The sequence below is a fragment of the Falco rusticolus genome, chromosome 8 (assembly GCF_015220075.1).
Source record: "Falco rusticolus isolate bFalRus1 chromosome 8, bFalRus1.pri, whole genome shotgun sequence".
Lineage (NCBI taxonomy): Eukaryota > Metazoa > Chordata > Aves > Falconiformes > Falconidae > Falco > Falco rusticolus.
The window spans coordinates 56475080-56496883 of NC_051194.1; the positions used below are offsets into that span (position 1 = coordinate 56475080).

The 21804-nt window shown below is 42.4% G+C and overlaps 1 protein-coding gene across 7 annotated transcripts in view; it reads right to left on the minus strand.

Moving 5' to 3' along the window:
• The window catches only part of FN1 (fibronectin 1), a 55956-nt gene that overhangs the window by 23685 nt on the left and 10467 nt on the right, over nucleotides 1-21804 (minus strand). For 6 of the 7 annotated variants that reach the window (XM_037396432.1, XM_037396433.1, XM_037396431.1 and 3 more), the window contains exons 9-24: nucleotides 21077-21253; nucleotides 20010-20162; nucleotides 18043-18171; nucleotides 16291-16434; nucleotides 13438-13559; nucleotides 12058-12235; nucleotides 11768-11944; nucleotides 9987-10115; nucleotides 9793-9882; nucleotides 9045-9239; nucleotides 7350-7622; nucleotides 3871-4137; nucleotides 2213-2307; nucleotides 1699-1867; nucleotides 1308-1394; nucleotides 346-537 (exon numbers count right to left, since the gene is read on the minus strand). In XM_037396432.1, the coding sequence (XP_037252329.1) occupies nucleotides 346-537; nucleotides 1308-1394; nucleotides 1699-1867; nucleotides 2213-2307; nucleotides 3871-4137; nucleotides 7350-7622; nucleotides 9045-9239; nucleotides 9793-9882; nucleotides 9987-10115; nucleotides 11768-11944; nucleotides 12058-12235; nucleotides 13438-13559; nucleotides 16291-16434; nucleotides 18043-18171; nucleotides 20010-20162; nucleotides 21077-21253 (2577 nt within the window). Of the gene's footprint in view, nucleotides 1-345; nucleotides 538-1307; nucleotides 1395-1698; nucleotides 1868-2212; nucleotides 2308-3870; nucleotides 4138-7349; nucleotides 7623-9044; nucleotides 9240-9792; nucleotides 9883-9986; nucleotides 10116-11767; nucleotides 11945-12057; nucleotides 12236-13433; nucleotides 13560-16290; nucleotides 16435-18042; nucleotides 18172-20009; nucleotides 20163-21076; nucleotides 21254-21804 lie in introns of those variants that run through there. The other variant, XR_005105640.1, reaches the window with a different exon arrangement.

Consider the following 21804-nt stretch of genomic DNA (forward strand, 5'->3'; position numbering starts at 1 on the left):
CCACTCATACCCCTCTTCGCCTATTTCCACCAGCTGTGCTCCAGATGCTGGGGCACTGCCAGGCCAAGTTAAAACTCTGCTGCTCTCCAGCTCAGTGTACTGATACAACAGATCCATCTCTTTACCACCACCCTGCTGAAAGACTAGGCAGGCTTCCCATGCAAAGAAGTCACGGGTATAAAAACTGCTCTGTCGCTTGGCGGTACATGGCTATTCATCTTCTTAAGACTAAATATAAAGTCTAAGCCCGCTGCCATCAGGCTAACAGGAGCTCTGCAACGCAGAGCTTCCAGGCTCAGCAATTTGACTTTGAGTAGCTGAAACTGCTGCTCAACTTTCTGTTACCTTGTGTGATGGTTTCAGAGATGGGGACACTCTCCTGGTCGTCCTTGACTGAGTAAACACTGACGTTGTATTCCACACCAGGGTTTAGGTTTTCAAAGGTGCAGGTGGTCTGATCTGCACCTACTACTTCTTCCAAGGTAGAGCCCTGCTGCCCATTGGTAGGAGCAGTGGTCACTCGGTACCCGCTGATACCTGAAATACAGATATACCAGTATGCAGTAATCTCACGCTGTATTTATTTACATCACATCTCAGTATAAACAGCTGAAGCAAACACATTACATTTCACAAGTGATTTTGCCACCCTGAGCCCAGCAGGCAAGAGGTTGCTTTGTCAAGCACCCCGAAATGAGCTTCTCAGGAGCCAGCCATGCCATTTTCACAGCATCATTTCAGTTCCCTTCAAGACCTTACCAAACTGAAAATCTCATGACGTACTGAGAAAAGATACATCTACTGACTGGAAGTGGAGTTCTCAAAAGCTTTCAATTCTATTTTACAGAAGTCAACTGTTCAGCTCCCATCAGCTACTGTGGAAGAACAGTACATCTTGAACACTTTCAGAACTTCCATGCTTACTCTCAATGACATGAACTCATTCCTCACTGCCAGAAATCTTTTTGGTCCATTTTGTTTTCCTTCCCTTGGAGTTTTTTTAAACCACTGGGGATTATTTGAATAAGTCCTTCAAACCCCTAAAACAGCTGAAACATTTTGGAGTATGAATGTGTTTAAATAGCATTTTAAATGGAATGTAAATCATGAGGAGTCCTATGGCAACCTGTACTTAACTGTGAATTATATCCTTGAATATACCTAGAAATATGTATATTTTTCCTTAAATTGCTCAACAGCAAGCTTCCCATCAAACTCTCCTTAATGAACTGCAAGGCACTGCAGAACAAATGTTAGCATTCTGGTACACCAGCAGGCTTGAGCATAGCGCGAGTTCACATAGTTACCTGGAGTAGTGCTTCTATCCCAAGAGACTACCAGGATCCCAGTATCAGGATTGGGTTCCAGGCGCAGGTTGGTCGGTGGAGACAGTGCTGCAAGTATTCAGACAATGTGTCATTTATAGCACTGAGAATCATGCTAGCTCCCTCAGCATCCCTTCTCCCCACATTATATCCTCACCCTTCAGAATTAGCTAAAAATATTCTCCTGAAGTTGTGACCTTGCATTGCATGAGCTAGTGCTACCGTCACCTACGCACCAAAAAGAAAAACACCTTCCAGATTATGACAGCAGGAAAAGACTAGAACTGACTCCCAGAAGACAGCCATTGATCTGGGAAGCATAGGGAAAGCAAATGGAAGAAGGAATAATTGTGGAAAAGCAAACGTGTCATACGTGTAGTCACTCTCCTGATGATCGGAGTCTCTCTCTCCTGGCCGTCCATGAGGACTGTTAGGCTGTAGGTGTACTCCACTCCAGGGGTCAGGCCAGATATCACGATGCTGCCAGAATCAGAGATGACCTCTCGAGGAGCCTCTCCACCTTGGCTTGGGCGCACACCCAGCTGTAGAGAAGCAGCAAAGTTTGCTTTCCAGTCTCAAACACTATCCCAGCTAACTATCAGCATCCTGACTTATCCAGCATGAGTATTATGGGCCCTTATGCTGAATGCCAACTGTTAATCCTGTAACTTGTGTTGTAGATGTCCCACTGATGAAATCGACCTGGAGCCCAGAGGACAAGCTTGCGTTGACCCCTGCCCCCTGTAAGCATCCTATCTTTTGCACTTCTTGCCTTTGTGCTACTACCTTCACTGCAGTCCATAGCAAACAGCTTTAATTTGTCCTCCCTATCACAATGAAGAAAAAAAAAAAAAAGAAAAGAAACACAGGACTTCAGTTTCTCCTACCTTGAAACCAATCCTTGGGGCAGGTGTCCAGGTGATGACAATAGAAGTTTCTGTCACCTCTGTGTTAAAAGGAGGAACAGAGCCCACAGGCTGATCTGTGAAATGAATTGACAGAGTTGAAGTCTAGCTGCTGTGATGGCACCAAACAGTTAGAAACCCTGACCTAAAGCAGTCCAAATAGCAAGCGGCACGTAAGTGCTGAACTATATTATTTCTGAAAATCCAGTGATTTGGGAGGGATCTGACAGATTACATCTGTCTGCTGCTGGGCTTGATAGACACAGTATGCAAGTGGTCTAGTCATAGCCGGCACTTTTGTTGTTCCTGAGGAAAACAAAAATATTAAACTGGGCCTCATGAGTCCTCTATGCATCAAGCCCCAAGAATTTGGGGAATATTGGTTTTGGCATGATATCTAAAGTGTTCCTCAAAAAACAGCTTTTTTTTCCTTCACCCACCATATGCCATTCAACCAGCAGAACTCTACACACTTGTCTGTCACCCAGTTGTCCCAGCTAGGACTATCTCATCCCTCACTAATATGTTCAACTCTTTTGAAGTCAGCAGAGTGAAAGGGAGCTCAAAGTCAATCTGAGGAATCTGTGGTCTTATTGATATCTGTCAGGAGCATCACACAGAAGCAAAAGCCTTTGTGTACCCCAGAATCAGTCTAAACAACTCCACTAAGTTTAATGTTAACTGACTCATTATTAATGAAGATACTGGTTTATTAATCTATAGTCTTAAATTGGACTGATTTCATTCAGATAAGCCAGAATTTGAAGGCAATATTCACCCATGATATGCAATTATATCCTAACTGAGAAATATTTATAGATAAGGCTGTCAGCAAAAAGCACCTTGCCAATGTCAACAATGTTACACTGATAAAGTTTGAATCCTTATTTTAATTTCACATTGTTCTAAAAGAAACCACATTCTCTTTTAAAAAGAGGATGTGGTTCTGAGCTTGGATGACTTTGAATTTTGTTGAGTTTATACGGTGGCTTCACCATTATTTAAACAGTGAATCTATTTGTTCTTTCTAGAAGTATGTGTGGGTTCTTACAGAACTCCCTTTCCTCCCAAAATCTGTATTTCTTCCAAGCCAGCAGCACAAGTACAGATGACTGAAATGTAAAAAAAAAAAAAAAGAAAAAAGGATAGAACACAATGCTTGTGTCAGTTCTGTAACTGCATTTGAGCTGCCTTAGATGTTATGGTTGGGCTTGAGAAACGACTGCCTTCAGCTTTATACAAATGACAGACTAGTTATTCCTTGCCTGTTTAAGGGAGCTGTTTGCTTTCCTTGATTTGTCATGCTAAAACCAAACAACTGAAAAGATCAAGTAAAATTAAGTTTCTTTGTCATTCAGCTAAACAAAAGCTGAGGTATCAATAGTAAGTTTTCCCTTTTGTTTTTAACCACTAAAAAAGCTGAAATATATTTTAGTAAAAGCTTTTTGATGCAAATGACTCTCTTTTTCCTGCCAAATAGTTCAGAAAGAAGAACAAGGAATATTTCCCAAGCAGTTCTGCTGGAATGCTAACTTCAAAAGGCTTCTTCTGTAAACCAATTCACAATAGCCACTTTCAGCACAAGTTTTGAAGAAGGGCCAGGGCACTAAGGAAGAGGAATATGTGCCTATTATACTTACAAGTTGTGAAGACCCCAGTTTCTCTGGTGCTTTGCAAGTCATCTTTAACTGCCACAAGGTACACTGTGTACTCAGTGCCAGGCTGCAAGTTCCTGAGAAGGTACTTGGTGGCTGAAGGTCCCACATTGTAGGTCCTTGGTTGACCTCCTCTTGTGGGACCTGCAGTCAGACGGTATCCTGTGATTACAGCACGGGGCCGCGTCCACAACACCAATACTGAATGCTCCGTGGTATTCAGAAATCTCAGGTTGGTGGGGGCATCAAGCTCTGGGATAGAAAGTGCATAACATGCATCAGTGTCCCAGTTGAATCTCTACTTCACTGCTATTTACAAAGCCCATTAATTACCATTCAAAAAACCACGGGTGCACAATGAAGTTGAGCCTATATTTTTTTCACTTACGGTGCAAGAGCCACAGTCGGGAAGAGAGAACCTAAACGATTCCATGATTCTATAGGACAGCTGGAAACAGAAGTCAAATAACTACATCCACGCCTCAGTGCCATCTAGGAATATGCTGGGCCAGGCAGACCTGTGCATTTCAGGCAGCACAGATTTGGGTGGCTGCCATACACGCCATCCCATGGGGAAGTCAGGCTAACGGCTGAGGCAAGACAGATGAACCAAACCGCACTCAGGAATTTCCATAGTTTCTCATGAATGCTGAGCATTTTTTAAAAATCAGCTCAGTTTAGACTTGTCAGCATAAGCATAGAAACCTAACTTTAGCCCTTTTTCATTGAAAAGATTTATTCTTTTAGATCTTTGCCCAATCCTACTCCCTGCCCTCTCAAAATCCCTTTAACACCCCCACTTTGTCATTTTAATGTAAAAATAAATAACAGTGACTTTCTGCAGAAAAACAGTTTCTAGATCTACTTAAAAATAACCACACTGTGGAACTAACTATACAACAATTCTAAGCATGCTCATCTCTCCCATGGGACTCACACAACAGCTCTTATCAGGCTTCCTCCCCTTTTTATCACTGCCCCTGGGAAGCTGCTGAAACTGATAACCTAGAAAACTACATAAACAAGAGGCTGAAGCAACACAGCTTCTTCAGCACTGCACTGGAGTCCAGTGAAGGGTGGAGATGTCGCTACCTTTGGCTCAGAAAAGGAGGCTCAGAGGGGGAAAAATACTAAGTAATTTGCACCGGAGGGTAGCATTGGCAGCAGTGAAGAGTTTGTAGTGTTTACGTGGCATGTTTCCCCACCTTTTCTAGGTCCTAATCATATGTGGAAATTAGAAGCGGTGAGGAGAGGTTCCATCAGTACTATTTTTTGATGGCAAATGTTTTTTTCTCCCCGAGTAAATAACATTTTTGTGACAAAAACTAATGTTTTAATCACTCTCCCAGTAATTCAGCAGGAAGCACTTTTTGTCCTTTTTGAGGAGGGAGGGATAAGGAAGCGAGGACTTACCTATTCCACCACTTGCAAAAATGGAGGAGATAGTTCTAAAAGACAAAGGATGAGTATGATCCTCCCTTAGTCTCATCTCCAGCCCACAGGCTGAGTCAGCTTTATCTCTTCTTGGTACTTAGATCTGTGCTAAGTGTCATTTGACAAGGATTGTATCTTCCTCCAATTTGTAGCCTACAGTCAGTTCCTTTCTGCACAATTTAATTTGCCAGCTCTATTAGGCTTTTATCACTTCCTCTCCCCATACTAAAGGAAAAAGGGGAAGATTAAAAAGCCACACACACACACACACTCAAGAGTTTATTTGTAGACTGCTTTTTAACGGAAGGCCAAAAAGAGAATCACATTTACACCGTGGGAAGAGACTTTTGCTGCAGGGTTTTCCTTGGGAACTCTGAACGATTTCTGTTTCCCAGGACTTTCGATTACAGGATGCAATTTATGTGAATGCTTTCTGAAATGTGGTTTAGGCAAAGCAGTTAAGCGGATGATCATAGCCTATGGAAAATGATTCCAGACATTTGTAACTAGCTCTGTGCTGTCTGAATTAAATGTCTATGTTCTGATGTACACCTTCTGTGTGCGGACTTTCAGAGTAGCTCTACACCTAGCCAAGGCCCCTGAAAACAACCACAAAAAACTACAGATCTAACTGGGAACTGAGCACTTCTTGTTCTAAATGCTTCCAAGAGAGTTCAGACTCCTAAGTTGCATCCTTGCTTTTGAAAGCCTCACTTGAAAGATTAGGGAGGGTGCTCACACCAAATTAGACACCCATGTCAAAGGACAAACTTAAGAATCCCACTCTCCCTGCGTAGTCAAGAGATGGTAAGAGGCAGAGGCACTATTTATGGCTCCTAACTTTATGGATGTTAAGTAAATAGTATTTCTCAAACAGCATGGCTATATTCACAGATGATCCCATTTCCTTTCCTTCCCTCTCATCTCTGTAAGAGCTGGGCTGGATTCTCAAAAGTTGCTCACATTTACTGAAAAAGTGTCAGAACAGCAGCAGATGTACATAGCTGAATTTTAGTCCTTTGAATAACATGACCGAGTCAAAGAGTACTACAAACATCAAACTATCCTTCCACGGCCTGATAAACAGGATCTGCTCAAATTAACCAGAATCCCAGGTTCTGTCTGATCAGCTTCTCTTGGATCAAAAATGGAGATAACCACCCAAACCCACGTTAAACCTCCTCTTCTATCTAAAAGCCTACATCTTGCCCAGACACGGCTCCTCTCTTCTCTGCACTTCTGCAAAGCAAAAAGCAATACCTGACAGACTGTATGCTTTGCTTGTTGTCTTGCCTCACGCTGGTGACATGCTGCACTGCCACTAGATCATTAGCAATCAGTTTCTGAGAGATCCTGCGCTACCCTCCCTGAAAAATATACGCTCCCCATGGCTCTTGTCAACAGTCCTTTGAGGTCACTGCAAACCAGTTCCCCAGGTTTCACTGGGATGACAGTGAAATTCCAGGTGGTGAGACAGCCTGTGGAAAGCCAGGCCTGACCTGGCAAAGCTGAAATGCAGTCCTGTTAATGACAAGGCCTGTTCTTACACATGCATGCAGAACTCCTACTGCTGACAGCGAGACAAATAGGTATGTAGCTGTCAGAAAGGAGATAGGGATTTTCAGAGCAATCTCAGCAAGGCTCCCAAATCATGCCGAACTCTGCCCTAAGGTATCCTCAAAAAAAAAAAAAAAAAAAAAAAAAAATCACAGGCTGCGTTCTGTGCTGTAAAAGAACTGCAGGGCCCATCAATTCTCAGTCAGTAATAAAAAAGTTGAATTCCAGCCATACGAAATTGTTTTAAAGTGCCATGAGAGTTAAACTCCCATTGGAAAGCCCTGGAGGAGGATAAATCTGCTGAAGAGATCATTGTTTGACTGAATGAATTCCCAGCCCTGTCATCCTAGTTATGGGATGCCTCCTGGGCTACAACTGTTGCACTTTAAGTGCTCTGTTTATATATTTCTCTAAGCGACAGAGAAATATGCACTTCAAAAGGTTGAAAAAAACCATGAAGGAAAGACACTTACTGGTGGTTTGCTCTCCAGTCAGAGGTTTGCTCTCCCTGCCTTGGCTCACAGCAAAGATCTTAAAGAGATAGGTTGTTCCTGGGAGCAGGTCAATGACTTCAGCAAAAGAGCTCCTGGTGATAGGCAGTCTCTGGCCATGTTGGCCAGGACGATTGACAGGAATCACTTCCACTCGATAGCCAGTCACTTGGCTCTGCGGTGGGGTCCACATGATGGTGATCTTGATATCAGAAACCTCCACAAACTGCAGATCTTTGGGTGAAGGAACTTCATCTGAAAGCAGAGCGACAGAACAGTGGTATAGAGGGAGTCCTTAGCAATTGGCAGGAGAAGCTATAGGTTTACATGGAAGAAGAAAAAGTTAAATTTGGACTGAGCAATGGCTAGCCCAAGAATATTTGCCAAATAAAAAGTGTTATCATAACCTTACTGCAAACATGTATACACACATTCCCAGACAATATTCAAGCAGACTACAATTCAGATTGCCACTACATAGTTTTAAGTATTCTAAGCCTTCAGTCATAGAAGGTATCCTGCTGTTACAGAAAGAGAACTGAAAGACCAGGTGTAATATATGCTACAGAACTTCAAGTATATGCAGAACCAAAAGCTTGGGGTGGGGGAATAAAATACTCCAGGCACCGGAAATAGGAAACTCCTTTTAAAATTAAAAGAGAGGGTTTTCAAAACCGATGGCATGTTCTGAATGTCTATAATTAACTTCAAATCCATCTTTCACAATTAAACAAGTACAGGGGCTGATCTGGCCTTACTGTAGTCAATAATAAGATCCAGTTCCCTCTGTGTTGGTCCACAATACTGCACCCTTGAATTCCTACGTTCAAATTAAGTTTCTTCAGATTAGGACTGATACTGCCCTAAGGTTAACCAATGCACATTTTTCGGAAGATACAGATGCCAAACCATAAAACAACTGAGCTGAGTTCATTCCTGGTAAATCCCATTTGCAAACATGTGCTTGCAACTTGCAGGACCATCAAATTCCACTGCTACCACATCAGATCCCAATTCTTTCACTATCCTTTCTTTTGGTTTGGCTATTCAGCCCAACTGGATACTTGAATAACCTGAAACCAGTAGTTTTTTAAATTATAGGTGCCTCAAGTTTAGATCATATGGTGTTACTTTGGCACATCAGTCAGTGCTGAGCAATCTCCCATCCCCACTGACTGCAGTGGAAAATAATGGTTAGGACTGCAAGGGAGAGGGAGAAGAGTCAGGTGAACAATTTGGATTTGTGTTGTGGCGTCTGAGTACATAACCTTAAACATCTGCAGGCCAAGTACTGAGGCAAAAATGATATAGCAGGCTCTTAAGATCTCTTAGCAGAACCCCCTTAAGACAAGTTAGGAAACTCTGATCTCTCTTTTCCATAGACACAATGCAAGACCAACTTTTTGAACTGCCTGCAATCTGATCCATAGGAATTACAGCCCTATTAATGCAGAGTGGTGGCCTGACTGTGTCAGTTCACAAGTGACCATAACTTTACTACAGAACTTCAATACCAGTGACATTTACAATTAAAAACCACAACAATTGTGACAAAAACTAGAATTGTGTCCATTTAAGGATTCACTTAGCTAAAACAACATGAGCCTGCATTGTCATTTAGCTCTATGTACTAACAGAAAACTCAGTGACTGATAATGAGAACATGCTGACCATTACCTGTGCGTGGGACACCTGTGGTTTCCTGTTGGATGAAGACAGGAGTGCTCTCCTGATTTTCTTCCACTGCATAAATGCTGATGTTGTACTGAACACCTGGCATCAAGTCACTGAGCGTTACAGAGGTTGCAGTGTCAGGCAGGTTGAGCTCTGTGCTGCTGCCTTCCACAGAGGGTGTGTAGATAATTCTGTAGCCTAAAGCAAGAGAAAGTATATATAGTTCTCTGCCACAATCAGTAAGCCAGCACAAGGAATACCAGAAATGAGAATTAAACTGATCTCCCTACTGAGGTTTCATAAAAATAGTCCTGAACTTCAGCAGGACTTGTGGCTTGCCTGTGCTCATGTCCCATCCCATCTATAGAGCACACACTCACAATGCCCTACAAAGCATTATCTGACCTGGATTAGAATATTTCTGAGTTTTGACATGTGGATTTAGGTCTATACAGTTCTTATGCTTGTTATGGGATGGTCTGGATGACAGATACAAAGAGAAGGTCATAGGACTTGTTTTTATTTAACACGAATCCAGAAGGAATTGTTTTGCGTCCAGCCTCCTGAATTGCTTGGTTCAGACAGCAAAACCAAGCAAATGCAAAACAGCCCATGTGCTTCCCAGCTGGTCTCTCAGACTGGGCAGAATTATATGCTAGCCCTCTGTCCCAGAGTTGTACGTCATTGCTTTTTTACCTAGATTTCAGGTTCTACCAACAGTGCAAAACAGGTGCACTCCCATTAGACTTACCTGTGATTGGAGCCTGTGGTCTGCTCCAGCTAATGACAATTGATGTGTCATCTACACTTTCCACGGTGTGATCGGGAGGCGCATCAGGAGCTGTTTAAGGAAATAAACAGAGGAGGACAGCAAGCATGAGGGTAAGAGGTAAAAATTCATTGAACAAACAATAAGAACAGCTTGCAAAGTGCACCCACACATACCTGTAGTCTGTGAAGTAGACAGGATCAAATTCTGCTCTCCTTCTTCAGAGATCTGATAGACATTAACAATATACTTGCGACCAGGAAGCAAGTCAGGGATGTTGACAGAAGTGGCTGTACTTGGCAGATCTAAGGAAGGCAGGAAAGAAAAAATTGCCTTAGCAATTCTACCTTCTTGCTTTCTCTTCAACTGAAGTAATTGAGACCTCTGTTCCAATTTGAACCAAATCACAGTCTTCCTGCAATGAAACAGCAATTGTTCTGCACTGTGTCTTTAGTCCACATCAGAAAAGTTGTGTGGAGAGTTGGAACAGGTCCCCACACTGGGCAAGCAGACAACACCTCGGACAGCAACACTTGATGTGTGTGATACGGCAGGGCAAGCCGAGCAGCAGACCCCTGCACACTGCTGGCATCTAGCCATTTCAGCTAACCAAGTACTTATTTCATATCCTGACTGTTGTATTTTCAATACTGAAATATATGGAAGAATTTTCACACGAGTAGGTTATGTGGAAAGACTGACTCATGAGTAGAGAAGAATGACATTATGAGGGCTAATGAACTTCTCTCCCTGCTCCCTTCCCCCAGATGTCCACCTACATGCCAGATGTAGGAAATTCCCCAAGAAGCAGCTCCTTACTGGCCAGACTGAAGCCAAGCATCTTAAGGGAAAATGGGATTTGCCTTTCAATTTGCCTGTAAACCTCTGTCTGTAGACAGATGAGCTCAGGAGGTGCTGCAGAACACAGCTCAGCTGTCAGGGCAGCCAGTGTGCAGACAAGAAAGGTGGTGACAGTGCTGGCAATCCCAGCATAAGCCACTTCTGCTCCTGAGTCCAAGCCTGTGAATTCAGGGGAGCAACAGTCCAGGGAGAATTATTAGGTTAGAGGATTACTGTTCTTTTTCTCACGTTATTCTTCCGTCGCACTCATGTCCAAGTAGCTATTGTAACCTCAAATCCTTGTGAGATACTGCTATTACTATTGTTAAGACAGGAAATTAGGAGAAAGAACTTAAGATGAAATTATGCGTGGTGACACAGGCTCTACAGTAGATGTTGGAAAAGTAGATTCAATTCTTAGGTCTGAGTCCAGTGCCTCGGCTTCCAGCTTTCCAGCTTAGATAAGTTGCCGCATTATCAAAGATGAATAAGATCCAATCCAAACAAAGGAACTGACAGAGCAAACTGGAACAAACATCCATGAGATGACAATTAACCAAGAGAGGGTATATAGGAAAGTTTTCTCAATTTCTCTGTCCATTGCGATGGAAGAACAAAGGTATAGCAGAGGAAATTAGCCAGGCGGCAAGTTTGAAAAATAGATTTGGTTCTCTCCTCATCTGCACTGCTGCTCACTTCAGGATGCTGTGGAACCTAGTAAACTTACATGATTTCAAAAGGAAAAAAAAAAGACTGGGCAAATTCAGAGCTGCGAAGAATAAATGTATCTACCTACAGTTATTACAAATCCACTACCTCTGGCTCAGGGAGTTTTCCTCCGCAGCTTCCTGGGGCAGTATTTTGAGGTGCTACTGCTATATGCTTGTCTTGTTCTCATACTCTTCCTTGGACATGAACTTACAGCCATTGATGCAGGAAGGACAATGAACAAAGTGAGCTTTTTATCTGAGCTATCCTGCCACTCTCATCTCCTAATTGAATCCTACTGAAAGATAGCAAGACCCTCACTATTTACACCAGCTATGCTGATCGTCATCGAAAACAGCGATGTACTGCTACCAATGCTTTGGTCTAGTAGACTCAAATATTGTCTCACCAAGATACTGTGGCTCATCACCCTCTTCGCTCAGCTCATACTCCACACGGAATCCAGAAACTGTGTCAGAAGCAGAAACCCAGGAGACAACAAAGCTGTTGGCTGTGATTTCAGTCACTGACTCTGAAGTAGCAACCACAGGAGGAAGAAGAGTTGTCTCTCCTGAAACAGTGTTGCCTACAAAAGAGAGGTATAATTAACCATCGCTACCTTTGTGTTAACTGGGATGCACGAAAAAGACTTGGGTGAAGGAGATCAGGTTTTTCTGGATGCCCCACTGTTCAACTTACTTGTCACTGCTGTGGTGCTGGTTGTGGTAAAATCAAAGCGGGTGACTTCTTTGTGGCCATACTGCTGAACACTGATGAGCTGTCCTTCATATATCACACCAGGCTTCAGGCCTGAGATTGTGTAGGAGTTCTGGTAGCCAGGGATGGTGGCTTCCTTCCACTGTCTCCCAGAGTTTTTCTGCAAGAACAAGGACACTTAAATAGTGAGAGACTCCTTAGCCTGCTAGCAGGGGTATCTAGTGACCTAACCTGCCACATGGTTACCAAGCACTGTGATATTCAAACACAGGTATGACTTGAATGGCAAATGCACAGACGGAATCAAGTCAAAGATGATGAGAAACTATGGCAGGAAGCAGGGCTCATGACATTTTGGGTGATTAAGTTTTACTGTGGTAAACAAAAATCATTTAGCTTTGGACTTCTTCCTTTAAAAGGAGCATTACTTGTAATATATAAACTCATTCCTTTATCAAAAATACAGTAAGGCATGAAGTAAGGGCTGGAAAATGCATATTTGAAGCCTGTTCACAGTAACAATCTAAGCCATCATCTGAAAACAATATACAGAAAAGTTCTTTCCTTCTACCCTGTGTTTGAACTCTATGGGAAGCTCTAATATAATGCTCCATCCTCTGAGGTTTGTACTCCAGTGCTTTAAAGTCCATTTCATTCAGGCCTTGTTCCAAGATACACTGAAGTCAGTAAAAAGAAACTTAAGTGCCTTTAATGGCTTTGGATCAGGGCCTTTATTGTTCTCTTCGTAACAGGCAGCATCAAGGTACTAATGTTCTTAATCATTAAGTGGTCTTTTGTGAAGCTGTACTCAGGAGAAATGTAAAGCAACTCATATACATTGGTTAAACCAAATCATTCCTCAAATATGAATGAGCCAACAAGCAGTGGTTAACCAGCTTTGGTTTAGACTGTAGAGAAAATGGGAGATGACTGTTTATTTAATCCTATGCTAGCTGTTTATATCTTCATATCCTATGAATTTTTACCTCCTCATTAATAAGAAAATTTATGCCAGTTGTCTCTGGATAAGTACATGGTACTAAAACAATGTTTCTTATGATGAAGAAGCTTCCACAAGGATTTACATTACTTAAAGTGAAGAAGGATATAAACTTGTCTGCTTACCGTGCTAGTGCCTTGGTTAATAAGATACTTCATGAATGCAGTGACCAGTAAAGTTTGGGCAGGGAAACATCAAGTGTTTATAAAGCACAGAGTAACTGTTGACCTTGACAGGACAAGGACACTGAAGTAGCAACTACAGGTTGCTGAAATTGTGTCAGTCACTTCCTTCAGACACCAAAAAAAGCCAAAGAAAGTATTTTTGATGAATAAATGAATGATGACGAATGTGGTACTCACTGGTCTCCAGCGCAAGATGTACTTGGTGATGTGAGATCGTTCAGGAGCATTCCACTGAATAGGGTGGGAGTTTGGCTGATTTGTACTCTCTGTGATGATCACCTGAACAGGCCCAGATGACCCTGGGGGAAAAAAAAAAAAATGCCTTATTTAACATATTGGAGATGCTTTTGTTCTGCCTTTGTTGTGGAGTCAAAAAGCAAGAAAGTTGTGCAGTTCACGCACTATGTCTATACATAGGAAATAAGTTACCTTGTCTTTCTACACTTCATGATTCACCGCTACTTAGAAAACTGGTGAATTAGAATATATTCTGGGGGGGAGTTAACACGCACTGTTTGGGTTAATTTTCTGTCAGTTATCAATGAAATAAAAAAACGTATCAGTCTAATATAGAAAAAGTCTGCAAAGCAAAGCTGTCCAAAGAGAGGGGGCTTCTCAGCAACTAACTACTTTCATGTATTATCTTCTGCAGCAGGAACAGGGAAAAAGATCAGAAATGTCTACCAAATCCAGGTCTAATCTTGTGGCATGGTGACAGCAAATTCCTGATCTGACATTGAATACACCTACAAAGAGACACTAGTCTTCTGCTGGTTTACTAACTTATTCAATCAGTTGATTGGAAACACTAAATTTTCATGCCACTGTGGAACACTCCACAGGTAGTGAGGCATGTCTTCTGCACAGAAACCACACTAGAAGGGCTGGTGGAAGCCTTGGAGACAAATCGGGCCCATAAACTCACAAAAATACAAGTTCAGCAGTGCTTTAATGATGAAGACTACAGACTGCATTTAGCCAGATCAGGCTTAGGTGTATTTCCTCCACAAGGCTCTCCAATAGAGAAGGAAAGGATTTATGATCCCATGGTGCTCCTTTCAGTCCCTCCCAGCCTTGCCAGGGAGGTTTCACTGAACACTCAGCAGCACTGTCCTCATTTTAGTTCTCGGAAAATGCCAGCAAAGACCACTCTGGAATTTGCAGGAAAGTGTCTTGTTTTAGCCATTAAATACCTTCACTCTCCTCCCACTCCTAACATTACTAATTATAATTTATTTGTACAACTGTGTAATATATACCTGCTCCATATTTAACAGGACTTCCAGGCAAACAAACCTGTGCCCACAGGCAGAAAATTTCAAAGCTCACCTAACCCCAAACCTACATTCAGAAACATTAGATTTAGTTTATTTACACATTTTCAGTCACTCTTGTGTCTAAAGAAGCCCAAAGCCCTGGTTCTCTAGTCTGGAGGCATGCATATTTGACATAGCTCAGGGAGATGTTTGTGTAAGCAATCTGACAGGAGTCAATGAAGCTCAGCAAGGTCCAGGAAGAAACTCAAGAAAGTCCAAAGAAGGCCTGCTTCCTATTCTTGCCCTCCTTAGTTTCCTGCCCCAAAGAAAGGCAAGTCCATAGCTCTGTCTGCCAAATATCCTTTTGCCTTGTCTCTGGCTCACTAGCTGTTATGGCCACAGATAGAAATGCAGTCAGGTTATTGACAACACTGCTGGGTGTAGGTCAGGTTCAATATAGTGCTGTCACAAAGATCTTCTATATGATGTGTGTGAAGCAAGTCACAGAGAAGAGGTACCTTATTTATGTGAAGCATGTAGTTTCAACATGTTTCAAAAGGGACTAGTCCCCTTCTACGGCTATATTAAAACCCTTTTTCCAAACAAGCCTCATATCCCCTTTCTTACCTCACAGGGCACTTTGGGTATAAATACACTGCAGCTAGTGACTGGATATACTCTTCTTAACCTATCTTGATATAAAAGCAGAGAATCACCTCAGCATTGAAACTGCTACATCCAATCCTTACGCAGTTCCTCCACATTTATGCTCAGAGATGGGTTCAGGAACCAATGACATGAACACAGTCTTCTCCTCCCAACAGGGAAGCCAAAACAGCCTTAATATTTAATTTTATTCAGATTAAGACAATGGCAGTAGCAATCTTAAACAGGAAAGTAAAGAGGTTCCCCTTATCATGTTCTGTTCAGGGAACTGAAACAGAACAAGCCAATAAACAGGCATTGCCTGTGCCTATAAAGATTTCCTGGAACTGACTGGGCAAACAAAAGTTCAAATATTTAATTTCTTCAGGGCACTGATCAGGAAGAATCAGAATCATACAATCATTTAGGTTGGAAAAGACCTTTAAGATCATCAGATCCAACTGTAGGACTTAGGACAGTCCCGTGGCCCTAAGCACCAAATCCACGTATTTATTAAACACCTCCAGGTATGGTGATTCCACCATCTCCCTGGCCAGCCTGTTCCAGTGCTTGACCATCCTTTCTGTGAAGAAATGTTTCCTAATATCCAATCTAAACCTCCCCTGGTGTAACTTGAGGCCATCTTCTCCTGTCCTGTTGCTTGTTACCTGGGAGAAGAGACCAAACCCCACTTGCCTACAACCTCCTTGCAGGTAGTTTAGAGAGCAATAAAGTCCTCCCTGAGTCTCCTCTTCTCATTCCATGGTATTTTGCTTCCATGGTGAGTGGAAAAGGAAAGACTACATACCTAAGAGTTTTAAGCAATAGGAACTGAAGTTTACAAATGTGGTATCATTAAACACCAAGAAGCAACGTAAACCCAAGTTGTTGTGTGAACTGACAGTTATTCTCTAAACTAACCCTGGCCTGAGGAATAGCTAACAGCCTGGCCCCCTCTTTATAATCATGACACCTGTTTGTGTCTGCCAAGGGAGGGGGGGAAATGGTTCTGTTTAAAAAGGAAACCAAAAGGAATAATGTACAGAAACCTGAAGAGGTGAGAGGTGGAAAGTTTGCTTTCCCCATGTCTTACTCAGCAGATGAGTTAGTTGTCTGTTGGCTTTCTTACCAGGATAGGTTTGCAGAGGCTGGCAATGCCATTCTCCAATACCGCGACCATAGCAATAGCACTGGTATCTGACACCGTGGACATACTTCTCCCACGAATCTCCAATTTGGTAAAAGGTACGGGTTTCTGAATCCTGGCACTGATCTAAAGGCACAAAAGAGACAGTTAACCACCGCACATTATTGAAACTATAATGAAAAATCTCTGCCAAACACAGAAAAGCCAGTCATAACAGACTTACAAAAAGAAATCTAACACCAATGTTTATCTGCAAATATAGTTAAATAAAGAGAAAGCAGCAAAAGAAATTGAATCTCAAATCAAGGTTCTTGATGTATCACTGCGTGTGTTAGATACTAGGGGGCTAATTCAGTTGTGGTGGATTTCTTCAGATACTGTTAAATACAGGCCATCCACCTGGCAAGCTTCCCAGGGAAGTCAATGGGATGTTCCTTCAAGAAAGGATTTATTTTGAACCATCTATTGTGGAGCCCAGTTTTGCTCCAGTCAGCTAAGTTCATCTCTCATCCAAAGTTAAACCATGCTGTTCTCAATGAAGTTAATGGCAGAATTCCTACAGGCTTCAGCAGAATTCAGTCATGCTTTGTAAGTCTGAAGTTACCCGTTAATTTTCAGCAGATTCTTTCTGAATTTACCATTATATAAACCAAAAGAGGACAGATCAGATCCTGGAATCAGCTTAGCTAGTGTAAATACAACACAGGACCAATGCTTCAGTACACTTTCCAGTCTGACCTATGCCTGTTTCTGGCTCAATGGAAATTTTCATCGAGAACTAGTATCATGCTTGCTTGGATAAACAGAAACCCTGTTTAGAGAGAGCCAACAAAACTGAACCAGTTGCACATTTACAGATAGCTGAAGTCATTCCCCCTCCCCTTCTTGCAAAACAGTAATTTTCAGGAGCTTTACAATCCAACTTCCTCCAGTAAACCTGTATAGATATTACTGTAAATAAAGCAGAATTTAACCACTAGTAATTTCTAATAGATTTTCTTGGCAATAGTTTGAAGTTCTCTTGGATTTAGTAATTGTAAACCAAACAGCCAGGTCTTATCTTCCAATCAAGTTTCACTAGGAAAGCGGGGGAGGAAGAAGAGATGAAATCTCCTCATTCCTGCAGAGAACCATGGTGGTTTTAGCTAACCTCCAGAGTGCTATTAACACGTGTTCTCATCCTGAGCTTTCTCTCTTTGCCAGAACCAAGAACAGCCAAAAAAATCAATTTAGTCCGAAGCTAAGTTAATATATGCTGGTGCTCCTTTCTCAGTTTAATGAGGAGAACTAAAGATTTTAGGATAGAGAAAGAAAAGAAAACAGATCCTAGCATCAGCGCCTAGCTGCATATTGTTTTATCAGCATTCAGTCCGAGAGCCCTGCCTGCTAGGCCAACAGAGTTCAGCCAAATCACCCCAGCCAGGAACTAATGTGCCCTGTTACCATGACCTCCTACATTTTAAAAGGTATGTTGCCACAATCCATTACTACTGCATTGTCATTGACTTCTATGGCATGTCTGATAACCCAGGCTTCATGTCCTTAAAACCACAAATACCTTTTCACTTACCCTCCAGCAAATCCAGTGTTACTTGTACTTTTGCAGTTGTGTGATTCAGGGCAGAAAGTGAGCAAAGACTGAGCCCAAATTCACACACCAGTTTCACTGTGCTGTAACCAGTTTCTACACAGCCACAGAGTGCATTTGGCAAGTGGGCACAACTGGTGACTTACCAACAGGATCACACTTCCATCTCCCCCGGCCCTGGCCAAAGCATGTGCAGTTCAGCATGTGCCCCTCATCATGACGCTTGTGGAAGGTCTGGTTCACATCATAGGTGATACCGTCCACAATGCACTGGTCTGTTTGAAAAAGAGCAGAGACAGTTTGTCAGCAATAGCTCTAAGTGTTAAGACCAAATCTGTCTGCTTGTCACATCACTCCCTCCTCTTGATCAGCTTACAGACACTGACTATGACAAGCTCCACTCAGGCAAAAGGGAGCCCTCCTGATATCTGTGATCACCACAGAGTAGTGCTGCATACACCCCTGAGTTTATTTATCAGCTGTGTGCAAATAAGCAACACTTGCAGAAAAGAGATCTGCAGGATGCAGTCCAGACTACAAAACTGCCTGGTTGCTCCTTTTGACAGATTCCACGTGTGAAAGAAAATCTAAAACAGCACACTACCTTTCACACTACCTCCTCTGAGGAAGTTCTAAACTGAAACACCTCAGTGAGTACTGTCTGAAATCATTAGAACTACACAAGGAGAAACGGCTACTCCAAATTCATAAAGATCCCATCAAGAAGTACAAACATCCTCAAGAAGTTATTTTGCTGGGCATCTTCTGCTAACACTTTGTAGTCATCTGAAGACAGGAGCAGACCTATTACACATCCAAGATGCTACTGGCATCTACTAATCCATTTTTCCCTCAAAACACAGTAACTAGACCCCATGCTGAAGTACAATGGTATCAGTCTATTAGGTTCAACAGCGACATGTCAACCTGTGATCTGGCCCAGAACTCCCAATGCCAGTCTAATCACAGCAAGGAGCAGAAAGACAAAACAAACATGAAAACCACCCCAGCAGCATATTGGTTTTTTAACTGGAACCCAAGAGACCCAAGTTCAGTTCCGGAGTCAATCACAGACCATCTGTTCTTGGGGAAGCGACTTTGTTAATTCCAGGCTTTCATTCCCCATTGTACTTTCTCACACCACGGGCATGGCATCAGGATAAACCAAGCAGCACTCAGACCCTTCTATGGGCACCAAGGACCTTCTCTGGGTGCTATGTTTAAACAGCTCTTAGGTAGCCTTTGCAAAGTATCTCCACCCTCCTCACAAAGAAAGACTACTTTAAGTCCAGAATGAAGTTGCAGAGAACTAGCTATGTATGTGGAAAAAGGAGTTTCACAGACCAGAACTTGTAGCAGTGCATTTCTCACTGTTCTGAAGGAAATGCTTAGGAAAAAACCCAAAACCTCCCAAAGCCCTTCAGCGAGCCTTTCCCTATAAACTATAACCCATTTCAGCAGTGGTGTTAAAAGTCCTTTCTTGGCTGCTTGACAGCAGCCCCCTGCCTTTTCCAGACATGAATCCAATGCTGTGAGCTAGCTGTAGGATGATCAAATGTCTGTGCTTTTAAGTCTTCTTTTTTTGGTATTGCTTAAGCACTTCTCCACTTGGATTACTCATATAAATAAGTAAATAAGAGTAATCTCAGTGCTGTCCTGCCAACTTTTCATATAGATTACCCAGCAAAAAGCTAATCCAGCACAGAGGAATTGAAAATTTCACTGCAGAACAAGAAAACAGAATGACTCTGCATTCAAAATTCAGACTAGTCTGGAGTTTTGTCTGTTATTGGGGCAGGGACATACTTCTACTAGGTTCTCTAAAGTCACAGTGGTGCTGATTCCTCAACATAGAGGGATACCTACTGATCAAGCTAATCAAGTTTGCTTCTGCTTGCTAGCCTGCAAAGACCGAAATAGTACTTTTCCAGCACATAAACAAGACAGGAACTTCACATAGCTCCTCTGATTCCCTTTCTACTACAAAGAAAGGCTTGATAATACATAATTCTTGAGCCTGGGCTCAAACATGCAATGATGGAAAAGAAAACCAGTTTCTCCCACCCCCCCAAAGCTTAGGCTAAAGTGGTGACATCAACATGAAAAACAGTACCTCTGAGTTGTGAATAGGCAATGCAAGTCCATTCTCCGCGGCCATTTCCTACACAAGTACATCTCATCATATGGCCCATATCATGTTGTTTATCCCACTGGTCCCCAACACGGTACATGACACCATCGTTGGTTGTGCAGATTTCTTCATGGGCTGATTGAAAAGAAAGCAAGAAAATACTTTACATGGCCAGAATTAACAAGACCTTGAGGGTTTAGACCATTTGCAATACCCCTTCATACTATGTAGTGGTTTCTGCATCTTAACAAGGAAGCTTTAGGCACCCACTCAATTTCAAATAGCATTTTTGCTGGGTGATGACATTCTCTAAGTGCAGATCTCTTGTAGGGGTTAGTTAATTTTAATGCTCATTTGAAAGCTACTAGAAATAGCTTCTGTACAATGTCCAAGGGGTGCAATGTGGAAGAATCAATTCTTGTTATGTACATGCCTTTATATGAACATAGCCATTTGAAGACCTGCACGTTACACAAGCTGTTTAAGGACTCAGATGCTACATTGCCATTAGTTACCAAAGGCCTTTCTTTTAAGAATTGGTAGTCACATTCCCTCCTGCATGTCCCCTCTTGACATCATGGAGACTAGCACGGATTGTAGGAATGGACCACAACATTGATTTTGACATTACTGTCATTTTCAGGGCAACACACTGACCACAGACTTGGGCAAAAGGAAGTGATGAGCCATGAAGAAGCAGCTTTGGTAGATGCAAGATAAAAACCTCACTGGCCACAAAGCACTACATTCCAGTGCTCTCTAATGGATCTACACCAGTCTGCACCAGCTGAGAAGCATGCCCTACCACTGGCTTGTAGCAAAGTAGTAATGAAAATTGCCTTCTCCTGGCATTGCCTAAGTCTCTGCTAGAGGTGATCAAGTGGGGTAAAAAGGACAAAGCAAAACTTCAGAAATGCCTTAAGGGATTTTGGGCTGAGGTGCAGCTCATTGGAAGTCATCAGTAACTGACCAATGACAGACATTTTACTTTCCAGCTCAAGGAACCGCTTAGAGGTAATCCATAATCCCTTTATGGTTCCCAGCCTTACCAGCCATAGGGCAGAAACCAAATTTCTGGTCAGCATCATAGTTCTCAGTGGTTCCACACCACTTCATGTTGTCTCTCCGCCCCTCAGAAGTACAGTCAGTATAGTTGCGGTTGTTGTACAGGAAGGGGAAGTGGCACAGAGCACCATTGGAATTGCCACCACGTGTCTGGACCAAAACTACAAAAGTGAAAAGAAAACAGAAGCAAATGAAGTCTGCACTATCCATCAGCATGCACAGAAGAATTTGGAAAACCAACCACTATTTTTTCCTACATGTACCCTGTACATTATCCCCAGGCCTCTTTTCTTGGCTTTAAGTAATTCAGATCTGGAAACATAAGCCTTACACAAGGTCAATTCAGTTCAAATTTTGCTTTGGAAGGAGTTGCAGAGCCAGCGATGGGAATTCCTGGGGAACAAGGAAACCCAAACCTTACTGTGTTTGGGAAGTAGCTTTGCTTTGTGCCAAGGCCTAGGGAATCAAATAAACTCACAGTTCTCAGCATACCTGTATTATCTGAGTAATAGCTCAGTTGTGCCCTTTGGCTTAAAGTAAAGCCTTAGCCCTCCAGAAAGGGTTACAATTCAGTTACGTACAACAGGACGAGTCAAAACCTCTCTGCAGGTTTGAAGCTTCATGTTTTGCAAGCAGCAGTGCAAAAAGGTTTGTAATCTAAACTCCTCACCTCTTGAGCAACTCTGCTTTACAAATAATTGACAACAAGGAG